We start from the raw sequence: 12,178 nt of genomic DNA on the forward strand, positions 1-12,178 counted from the left end.
AAGAAGCGCCGAGTAGACACTGAATAAGGACTAAACTATGTACTTATATATACATAATAGCTTTTTGCCTTTTGTTTCATAATACATTTTTCTGATTTTTTAAGTGTTATATGAACAGGACAGGTGATATGTTATCATAAAAAGCAACCATAAACACATGACAAGACATAGGTTGGCAATTTATTAGTAAAACTCTATCTACACAATATACATTGACGAAAAATGTAAATACTTAAATATTTTGGGAACAGGAGACAATCACTTTTTTTAATTGTCATGTTTGCATTCAGCACATTAAAATCCATAACAAACAGCACATTTCATTCTAGATTTGAAGTTTTCCTGACTGCAGGGATCCATACTCTTTGGTTCTTTCGATAAAGTCACGTAGGTATAAAATAAAAATAAATCACGTTTCGATTGCAACACAAGCAATCATCATCAGGTGGGAAAACCACAGCAAGAAAATTCAGCAAAAACATTTATTGCTGTGGTTTTCCCACCTGATTATGATTGCTTGTGTTGCAATCGAAACGTCGTGATTTAATTTATTTTATACCTACGTGACTTTACCGAAAGAGAACATTTTATCTCTGAAGCAGACGACGTCTAAAAATGTGTAGACCAGTGTAATCGGATCGATTTGCCAACGAACTTCAATTACCTGTGAAAACTTGCGAATTCGCCCATGTCGTGGGAAAACGAACGGGGGTGAAGACTTGCGGATAATAGAATAAATTTGCCGGGTAACCCCGCTTAAGAGTCAAGTGAGGGAACACGTCCCTGAGGATCGACCATCGCGGAGATGGAGCAATTAGATTAGCCCATCTGCTGAAAGGGAGATGGATTATAGCACCGCAGCAGCTTGACATGCCTTCGTCAAGCAGTGGATTGACCATGGCTGACGATTATATTCCAAAGTGAGGAACTCACGAGACAATCATGTACATACTGCATTTATTGTGACGTGCACTCACACCCATTCAGAATGAACCTGAAATAAAGAGCGGCAATATGAGAAGTGGCTCGAAAATGGCAATTTAAAGGGTGGTCCAAATGTCTTGTGACTCTCATTAAATTCTCAAAAATGTTAAATTTGTATTAAGTAATGTTGATTTAAAACATTAAAGAAAATTCAAAGGAAAAATATGTTCGGGGTCAATTAATTGGGGGGGGGGGTCACTAGACATCTGGATCACCCTGAACAGCACTTTCCACAATGCATTATATCGTACACCTTAATTCTAGTCTGTATTCAGCGCCAAGCATAAACAATATGTTTGTATGTTTACATTTATTAGGATGGAAACAGACAATTCAGGAATTGTATACGATACGACCAATGCAAATAAAAGTGAAAAGAAAATATACAGCACAGCGATACCAGTAGTGCTGTTATACGTGGGCACTCAGGAAGACAACAATAAGGATACCTTTGAAGGATAGAGATGAAAATGCCGAGATGGATATTGGGATTTCTGTATGCATGTAGGTATGGTGAACTTCTTTCGCATCACACGTGGCCAACCGTGCTCATCTGAGGTGCGGGGAAATCAGAGGTGCAAAGGAGGAGGAAATTAACAGGTTCCAAAGTAAAGGTTTCTAATATTTTCAAAAAGGCAAGGGAGGCCAGACCTAAATGGTTCGGGCATGTGTTCAGAAGGGACAATACAGATCTGATTATACCAAAACCTTATCCATCGCGGGTTTTGCCATCGTGGATTTAACCATTCGCGTCAATTTCGTTGAGGTATAGTTCGCCGATGGAGCTCCTTAGGTTCTCGACCATTTACGCTCGAGTGTGAGATTCCTATACAGTATGCATCGTACAGAAGTACTGGACTCCAACTGCACTCTGCTAACGATGCTGCTGCGGAAGAATGTATGTACAGGTACTCCTCTGCCTATGAACTTTCATAGATACGAACAAACCTGTCCGTATGTCCAGTCACCTGTTCGGACCGAGAGTTATAAGCTCAACCACCGCGCAATAGATGGTGGCATTTACATCTGCAAAACATGAAGAATCAGTGGCATCTATGTCTACAGGAGATTATACAACTTTTAAAGCGATTCCCCGTGTTTAGTGTACATGTCGTACAACATGTTTGGAATCAATAGGAGTAAAGTTGGACTCATGAACAAATCGACTTACGAACAGACCTTTGGAACCTAACTCGTTCGTAAGTAAAGGAATCCTTGTATGTTGAACTTCTTTCGCACCATACGTAGCCAACCGTGCTAATCGCGGTTGCGGGGGAAGTACAACAAACTAAACACAAAAAGCAGTTTTAAAGAAATAAGTTTTCAATCTAGATTCCTAATATCAGAAGAGCGTTCCAGACGGCCACAGAAGCGCATCTGAAAGCGAGCGATGCAGAATACATGCGCGATCATCATCAATCATAGTAAATTCTTTTTTCTTTTTTAAACTGCATATTTACTGTACATGTCATTGACCTCATTTTTAGGTTACTGCAGAGTCAAATAAAACAAAATAACGAGGTGTCGTATTACGAACCGTGAACCAAACCCTCTTTTTTCCATATGCCTGCGAGTTTGAGGATCGCTGATTTGCAGCTATTTTCAAGAAGGTAACCGCCGTGATGGGCAAGGTTTTGGTGTATAAGGGCTATGAAGATGTACGCCACCTGTGCAGGACAGGAAAAGAGGGAGCCCGGGGGTGAGATTGAAAGGTGGAATGAGATATGACAGGTGGGGAAGAGGCAAAGAATTGATGCACATGGATAAAGACAATCTGAGCAGACGACCACAACCTTTGATTTAGAAGTGCTTTGTGTACAAAATAACAGGCGGGGTAGAGGGGGTGATAAATAATATTACCAGCCAAAACATTTGAGTCTTGTCTTGTCCGGACTGGTCTTTACGTTAAAGGTGCCCTAGGCAAACAATGTAACTTCCCTTTTAAATAATTATAATTTATACTCCGATGCATTTGAACCTTCCTCCATAAGTCACTTAATTGTTGCGACAATCCTCTCCTCAGGAAACATTCTCTATCTACATGTATATGCTGAACCTCCGCCTTGTCCAATCTTCTCACCTCTCTCCACTTTTTACCAGATGTACCACAGCGGGGATCGGCACTTGCCCTGGTGCAAGGAAATAAATTGGGGTCTCCTTCAACTTTCTCCCCCTCTTCATCTCTCAGTGCCTAGGCCCCTTACCTTTGGACCCTGGGCCCCATTTACAGTCGCACTGCCTGTACACCCAAAACTCTGCACCGCCACCGAATCGCGAACCACTAGGTCGTCAGCCCGCTAAACTCTGGGGCGGCGGCGATCTGCGTCATTTGTCCGGGCGATAACCCGTGCGTTTGCTCATGTTTCCTCAGAGTGGTGGCTCGCGAGAAAGCTTTGCCGCACACTTCGCACTGGTGCTGCTTGCCCTGCATGTGCACGTACTGGTGGTTCTTGAGGGTAGTGGGGTGCGAGAACGCTCGGTCGCACACTTCGCAGCGGAACGGCTTCTCACCCGTGTGCACGCGTTGGTGGCTCTTCAAGGTGGTATCCCGGGCGAAGCTTCGGTTGCACACCTCGCACACGTATGGCCTCTCCCCCGTGTGGATGCTCTGGTGCCGTTTGAGCGTCCCGGTGTGCGAGAACGTCTTCCCGCACGCGTCGCACCGGTAGGGCTTCTCGCCCGTGTGCACGTGCTGGTGTCGTTTCATCGTGGCGGGCTGCGAGAACGTCTTGCCACACACGCCACACCGGTAGGGCTTCTCGCCTGTGTGCACACGCAGGTGGTTCTTGAGCGAGAAAGCCCGCGCGAACGCCTGCCCACACAAATCGCAGCGGTACGGCTTCTCGCCCGTGTGAAGGTGCTCTCTCAGCTGGGACGACCAGCATTGAGATTTATCGCAGGGACTCTCCTGCATGTGCGCCGACTGGCACAAGTCTCCCGTCTCGCGCGCGCGCGTCTTCCGGCAGCGGCTCCGGAATGCGCGTCCGTACGCGTTGCGGCCATGCGGGTTCCCCGTCGCGTGTGTGAGCCGGTGGCGCTCGAGGGAGCCGCTCTGCGAGAAGCCACGACCGCACTGCTCGCATCGATACGGCGTCACGGTCCGTTTATTTAAAACTAACCGAGCGTTGCTCAACTTTGGGAAGCATGGTCCAATCCACTGCTGCTGTTCCTCGTTATCCTGGCTCGCGGTGTTTAGTCGGGGCAACGGTGTTCCCCGGAGCGATGATGTTGATCCCTCTGCCACGGCCGGAGATGTGTGCTCGAAAGGAACAGTTGATATTTCTCTTTTGAGCTCGACTGCAGCGTCCTGCTGTGGTGACGAAGGTGGGCCAGGTTTGGCGGTGCAGGGGAGCCCCACTCGCTCGTACAGCGAAGTCACGGCTTGAATGAAGATGCCGGGGTCTTCCCCTGGGGATTCTTTATCTACAGGATGCAGAAATTTCACACACTATGGAGTTAGGCCTATGACAAAATCACTCAGAATGTGCCCCACCTTGTCATCTCAGCAGGGTTAAACCTCGATAGTGCTTGTTAAGATCATGATTAGTTGGGTGACCGTCATGAATAAAGAGATTGTCATAGGGCTGCACGTCTACGCTCCTTGTCTACACCAAACCCTGCACTATCGAGCATAAAGTACAGTCAAATAATCCCCATTGGCCGCAGTGGGGATGACCTCAACCAGCACTGGAACGACAAAAGGTTTGTACCTATACAGATTAAGCTGCATTACATCCAGCGTATGCTCCTTTTATTGTTATCTACACGTTAAGACAATTCAGTTGTCGCCAATGCAGCTGAAAACCACACTAACTTCTAATTGCCTCCTGCTAGAGCGAAATTGGCAACTCATTTATCAAAGTGATAGTGTGCTTGCTTACACTTCACAATGATACCTCCAAACTTCCCGAAATGTCCAGCTCACCTTTACCAGCCCCCGCACTCGGCATGGGAGTAATCGTTTATTTCAAATGGACTACTTCGATTGCCTTAAGAAATTTTCCAGCAATCGATTACTTTATCACTCATCGATTAGTTGAACGATTCCTCTCGAATATGGAAAATAACAATAGATTTCGGTAATCAGGGAGAGCCTCAGAGTCGAGCCGTTGCTCCTCCGGATCGAGAGGAGCCAGGTGGTCTGGGCACCTTGTAAGGATGCCCCCCGGTAGACTCCCCCTGGAACTGTGTATCGGTCACGTCCCAGTGGGTGAAGACCCCGCAGCCGGTCCAGGACACGCTGGCGGGACTATGTCGCTCGGCTAGCCTGAGAATGCCTGAGTCGCCAGGAAATGGAGGTTTGGACAACCTTACTCAACATTCTGCCGCCACGACCCTCACCCAGACAAGCAGACTGAGAAACGAACGATAGATTTTACTAAAATGTTATTCTTCTTTCGTATGGTTGATGTAGATGCAGAGCAACAACTACAATTTTACATTCTGGTGGTCAAGCCAGACAACCACGTCAGGAGCAGTGGATCGGGCATTGCGTCGTTATATGCGGTATGGTCTGTTCTGGATGACCACAGTTGCACACTGGACAGTTTTTAATAAAATATTGATTGAGACACTGGAGGAAAATGGGGAGAAGAACTTTGACGCCTAGTGCGTGTGTGCACTGTGTCTGTGTGTCTGCTGCTGGTAAAATTAACCTCCATACACGTTCATATGCTAACAGCTCACACTTGTGATGGGGGAGCCTGGGGAGGGGGCGGCAGTGGTAGTGGGTGGGGGAACAAGTGAACATCTGTGAAAAAGAGCTTCATAGCTCATCGGATTTTTCCAGGATAAAAAAAGGATTCTGATTCTGAGTGTGTTAGGATTTTACATGCCCTATAGCCAACCCCCACCCCCTCCTTTCCTACTCACTGAAGTCACCTCGTATTGCCGTACCCAGTAATCGATTACATATCGATTATTCGATCCAAAGATATCAGTAATCACGATTACTCAATGTTGTAATTTGCCCACCCCTACCCCACAAACCGGTACTCGCTCCAGGCCACGACAAATTCGCGTCAACAAACTGCCACCACCGCCGCTTGCTTTGCTTACAACTATTTGGCTACCCACTCAGGCGGCAACCTGCTTGAGGGCAGTTATAAAGGTGGCCATTGTGCAAGGTCTCTATTTTAATATCCAGTAGGTTCAAGAACAAACAAAACTGGTTTTGGGTAATAGTTATGCATTGGATGGTGGAAGAACCCACGTGTTTAATGTGTAGCGTCTATACACACCCTTGCTGTCGCACGCTTCCAATTGCATCTCGCCGCTCGTCTGGAAAGGGATGAAGCTGGACTCGGCTGTGGGCGAGTCTGGAAAAAGCACAAACACTCCGTCAGTACTCGCTTGAAAACGCACACGATAGATTAGAAGAACCGTATTGCTTAAGTTCATCATTGTAGTTTCTACCACATACCACATCCACGGCAGTATTCCTCTTCTACTTTAATCACGATCTCGGGCTTGCCGTCAGTGGCAGGTGGAAAGGATGCTTCAGAGCATGTCCTAGGGCCTTCTATAGCTCCCAGCCTCTGTACGGACAGCATCAGCTCCCTGCTCAAGCCGCTGAACAGCGCGAGCAGCACGTCCACCAGGCCTCCCAGAGTCACGTCGCCAGCGGAGGAAGCGGCGTCGTCCCAGCACGGCGTCCCAGCGTCGTGGGGCTCGGCACCCCGCAGGGTCTTCACCACCTGCCGCAGCACGGCGTAGAAGCCGAAGGGCAGGCGGTCGCGCGCCGTGGCCAGCAGCTCGGCACGCACGAGGCCGTCCCCGACGCAGGCGCGCAGGACCCCGTAGTCCCGGATGCCCAGCTCCGAGTCCATGGCCCGGGCCACCTCCTCGTTCACGCCCTGCGCCTCCAGCCACGCCGGGAAGTCCCCGCTTGGCTCCAGAACCGGGGTGGCCACTGCACACGCCATCCTAGTGGGATGAGCAGAATAATCATGAAAAGTATTTATATTGGCATGCATTAAATAAAATGTAGTGTTGTGTATGAACTGGCCTTTTCCATTTTAAAGCTGACCTCTTTTTTTATCCCCCATTCTCTTCCTCTTCCATTCCCTGGTGCCTCTACTCCTTCCCATCCCTCTCCTACCCTTTTGTGAACCAAGTACCCTCCATTGCAGTCACTCATTCCTCAACCCTTACACACCCCCTGTTATCTAAATAATTGCATTCTGTCACCGTTTTTTTTAAACCATATCAAACGCTTTGAGTGAAGGCATGCTATAAATATAACATTCGGTGATATTACTTTTTTTTATATACATAGTGTAGGAGTGCTCATCTTCAGTAAGAACCCTGAACTAGTAATGGCAATTCCACATTCTCATGGCGGGACCCAATGTCTCCATTTGACAATCACCGCTCACGTCCACAAAGCGGTACCTATTTTTATGGACCTGAATAAGGACGATAACAAGCGGCTCTAACCACAGAGCCACCTGTATGTTGGAACTTCTTTCGCGCCGTACGTAGCCAACCGAAGTTAAGCATGCTTGAGCTTGTATTAGCACAACCATGCACAGCAGGCTGTTATTGGGCACGAGCCTGCATTGGTGGGCAGCAGAGAGAAATACAGCAACATGTATTGTTGTACTAAAGTGCCACGTTCAGCAAGGATCTACTGGTTTTATATATCTTACAATAATTACAGGGAATGAATGAATAAAAAACTATGCAAATTTTAATAAGATTTGCAATTTAAAATTGTGTTTGTTTGCATGTTCACCACAAGTACGTGTGGTTATTACATACCTGTCAACCCATACGGTTTACCCGTATTATTGTATAGGGAAATTGAGTTGTCAGGTCCATACGGCGTACAGCCATTTCAATACGGGCAACAACAAAATAATGTCTATTTGTTTGTGTTTCTCCCTTGTGATGGGACTTTGTAGGGTGAACGTTGAGATTTATAAGGGCACCGGGGTGACCTATAAGGTCTGAATTGGTCTGTAGTAAGGTAGGCACTGATAAGGGGTTAGCAGGTAAAGGTTCATGCAGACTTGATTCCTTGCAAAAGGTTTCTATTTGCTGTTTGAACATCTTAACACCCTGTTTATTGCCAGAAAGGGTAAAAACCTATTCTTATTTTTTCATACATTATGTTGAACTTCTTTCGCACCGTACGCATCCAACCGTGCTATTTGGGAGGTGGGGGGGGCAAAATAAACTAAAACACAAACAAAAAGCAGTTCTAAAGAAATGACATTTCAATCTTGACGATTTGAGTGCACCCCAGCACCATGCAAAAAACAAAAAAAATATGCTGGGGGCGCTGCTCGAGGTAAATTACTTAAATCCGTCCATAATGTAGGTTTTTTGGGGGTTAGATCGTGTAAATATAAATGTTGTTAAACCCGCCACCACCCGACACAGCCAATTAGTAAGGGGTTTGCCACGTAAACAGAACGTGGCCAATTTGTTACCAGTACAGCAATACCGGTTGCGTTGGAGAGCAAATCCACATTTACACTCTGAGTCCGACGTTTCGCCAGTAAACACATTCCTGCGGAGGGAGCTGGTAGGAACGTTGGGTTGCTCGGTCAATGGCCAGGGTCAACGGCGGCGTGGTGTATTCCGCAAATATGTCCGACTGTGAGGGCGGGCACAAGCCGGCGTGAGTAGGTTAAACGTTGAGTTTTATAAGGGCACCACGGGGTGACCAGCCCCTCCCCACCTTCCCCTCCCCACCCAGCCCCTCCCCACCCCTCCCCTGCCCACCCAGCCCCTCCCTGCACGACCGACGGACGGACACAATAATCCCGTGGGCTTGTAAAACCAGGAGGTTCCTACCAGTAATTACAACCAACATCATCCGGCTGCCTTGTCCAAGCTTAATAATTCGAACTTGCATATAACGCAGTCACGATTTACGTCTTATTTCGTGACCATGCTTACCATTTTTTTTTCTATTTGTTTGCTGCTGTTAACTTGCTGACACCCCGTGCCCCACAATGAACATCTGTAAACAACAACAAAGAGCTTGATAGCTCATCGGATTCCTCCTCTATTCTTAAGTGAAGATGCCGATTCTCAAATCCGTTCCTCATTAAACCGAGCACAGACGAAGTTACCTTTGTGTGGAAGGAGTTCAAGCGGTCGAGCAAGTTGATGACTATGGGGGGGAGGAGGGGGGTGATGGTTGTAAGCTGCGTTATACTTCGTCGTTTTTTACGATTTACTGAAGACTGCCCTACTAAGCCTTTTGTGTGTTTTTGTTTCAATGCCCTGCTGGATGAGGGCTTTTCACCGCGCCGTCTCGTCCACACACCTGTCAACCCATACGGATTACCCCGTATTCTTGTAACAGGTTAATTAAGTTGTTTAGGGCCATACAGCGGTACAGCCGTTTCAATACGAGCAAAACAACAATTAAAAAAAAATGTCTTTGTTTGTGATTCTCCCCTTGCGATGAGACTTTGCAGGACGAACGTTGAGATTTAAGAGGGCACGGGGTGGCCGATAGGGTCTGAGTTTGGTCTGTAATGAGGTAGGGCACTGATAAGGAGAGGGATGACAGGTGGTTTGTTCATACTTCACCACGCCGGTCCACGCGTGATCGCTCTCCCGTCAAAGTAAACAACGCCGCACCCAATCGACAATCACTTTTTTCCCGCACCGCTGATTCGCGACCCTAGGGGGGAGGGTCCGTGGCAATTTGACCGTTAAAGTCACGTAGAAGGGAAATAATAAAATAATAAAAGTTCAACACGAGCAATCATCATCAGGTGTGAAAAGCACACCTGATGGTGATCAGGTGTGCTTTCGAAACGTCCTGAGAATTTGTTTTAATTTTTTTATTTTATTATTTCCCTTCTACGTGACTTTACCGAAAGAACCAAGGATATGAATCGTGTGTGCGCGTGTGAGTGTCACTAATTTTCAGAGGCGGTGACACTTTCGCTGATAAGACATCGTCAAATTTTATTTTTTTAGGGCCGCCACAAATTTGAAAGCATGGGGGGGGGCGGGGTGACAGCATGATAATGATTATGCTGCGGAGTGTTTTCAAAATCGTCCGGATTTAAACGAGTTTTCAATCTAGGTGGCCGTCCATAAATGACGTCACGCAATTTTGGACGATTTTTGACCCCCCCCCCCCCCTAGTCACACGGCATCACAAAAAGTCAGACCCCCCCTCAAATATGACGTCACAAAGCTATGCCCCCACCCAAAAAAATATATAAAACATGCTTCAAATCGCTTTAAACTATTGTCATTGCAGTGCGTATTTAATGTGGCGCTGCACTCTGATGTCATAGGAGAAAACATGTATTAAAAAGTCTATTTAATTAAGTAGAACGTGTTGTCTATATTTATTTAAAGTTGCGCATTTTGATGTGACGTCACATTTCTCAAACCCCTCCCCCCCGTCGTCACACATCGTCACAAATGTCTGACCCCCCCCCCCCCCCAGGTGCGTAAGGTCATTGATGGACGGCCCCTAGATTACTTAAAAGTTGCATCGCTCCAGTGGCTTCCTAACAATGGAAGGAAGAGCATTCCAGACGGCCGCAAAAGCCCATCTGAAAGCGCCGCGCGATGCGGTGACCGCCCGTCTTTGTTTGACGGCTGAGCCAAAAGCCGCCGCTGCTGCTGTCGAGGATGACCGGAGTTCTTTATGCTCTGGTTTGTGATCTTTGACGAGAGATCAGCAGCGAGGAATTGTCGCTAAATTCCTCCCCCTTCCCCAATTTGTGTTTTAAAGGGAAAAAAGAGTTGTGGGTGCGTCCTATGTGTAACTCCGTCCCCCTTTGCACATCCGCAACATCAAATGCACTCTGACTTTCAAGAAACATCTAAAGGCCTCCTCGATGTGTTCGGTGGATTGACTATGGCTGATGATGGCTAATGGAGAAAATACATTTGATGGAATAATTCAGAAGTACATAATTCCAGTAGAATGTTTATTGTTGGAAATTTACCATCTGCCGGAAAAGGTGAATAATACATATTTAAAAAACAAAGGAACAATCCAGATAAGGAAAAGATGTGGATTGGGCAACATTCTAAGAGGTGACAATTTTCTTTGAAGGGCGATGGCACACACGACGTGGAGAGGCCCTCATCCAGCAGTTGACGGTACATTTCTGGAAGAATAAGAGATTTAGTCCGTCGATGAGTAATCTGACAGATTGTCCCCGATTTATGTCCTCGTTGACACACAAAAAATCAAACGCACGTTGTTTCGAGTCTTAAATTGTATTTAATTGTGTAAAAAATGCGTTAAGAACAAATTTCAAACTGCACATGAGCAATGTGTATACAGTGTGAAAGTAACAGACTTCAGCATTGGAGAATTTTGAAATATTATTTCTGCCTTGAGAAAAACAAAGCCATATGTCTCCACTTCAACACTTCCCAAAGATGAGAACAGCGTCGCTGTCCCCAAAATATTGACTGATACAAACAAATCTCCATTTAGCAGCCCAGCAGAGCCATTGGTGGAAATTCCACATTCCTTTGGAGGGGGGGGTCACTCTTTCCAAACAATTAACATTCTTGGCTTCACCCTGGAAAGATCATTGGCTGTTAATCCCTGACCAGCATTTTAAGTCCCAGCTTTCGCATTGAGTCACCACCTAGGTGTATCGATAGAGTAGTGCTAATCCCATATTGTGCACTGGGTTTCTTCAGGAACCCCGGTTTTCTCTCCAATGCAAATTATAAGTAACCATTATAAAACGGTTTAACAGGTAGGCTTTCGCGTAAATATATAAATGTGTCGTTAAACCCGCCACCACCCGGCACAACCAATTAGTAAGGTTTGCCACTTAAACAGAACGTGTCAATTCGTCACTAGTACAGCACACCGGTAGTTTGGAGAGCCAAGCCACAACATTTACAATCTGAGTACGACGTTTCACCAGTAATTTCAACTAGCTTCATGAGACGACAGCCAGATTTATGGAGAAGTGCTCCTGTTTCTTTCCATAAATAGAGGGGTAGATGTGATGACAACACTTGTGCGCTCTTCTTGCGCGAAGTTTGGAGGGGATTCATGAATGCATATTTATAAATGACTATGGGTATCCATTGCCATATGGGTTATTTATACGGTAATCAACGTACACTATGCATGCACGTTATGCGAGCCCATTCTTCTTGTACTTCTTGTCGATTGAGTGTACTAAAATAGCCGTAAAATTTTAACCGTTCGGATAGTTACAGACTTAGTGCTGCT

The 12,178-nt window shown here is 46.3% G+C and overlaps 1 protein-coding gene across 1 annotated transcript in view; it reads right to left on the reverse strand.

Moving 5' to 3' along the window:
* Positions 1-621: 621 nt before the first annotated feature.
* Positions 622-12,178, reverse strand: part of LOC144948406 (uncharacterized) — a 43,896-nt gene continuing 32,339 nt past the window's right edge. The window contains exons 9-11 of the mRNA XM_078877841.1: positions 6,407-6,909; positions 6,225-6,302; positions 622-4,407 (exon numbers count right to left, since the gene is read on the reverse strand). Coding sequence (XP_078733967.1) covers positions 3,266-4,407; positions 6,225-6,302; positions 6,407-6,909 — 1,723 coding nt within the window. The 3' untranslated portion in view covers positions 622-3,265. The remainder of the gene's footprint in view (positions 4,408-6,224; positions 6,303-6,406; positions 6,910-12,178) is intronic.

The sequence above is a fragment of the Lampetra fluviatilis genome, chromosome 3 (genome assembly GCF_964198595.1).
Source record: "Lampetra fluviatilis chromosome 3, kcLamFluv1.1, whole genome shotgun sequence".
Classification (NCBI taxonomy): Eukaryota; Metazoa; Chordata; class Hyperoartia; order Petromyzontiformes; family Petromyzontidae; genus Lampetra; species Lampetra fluviatilis.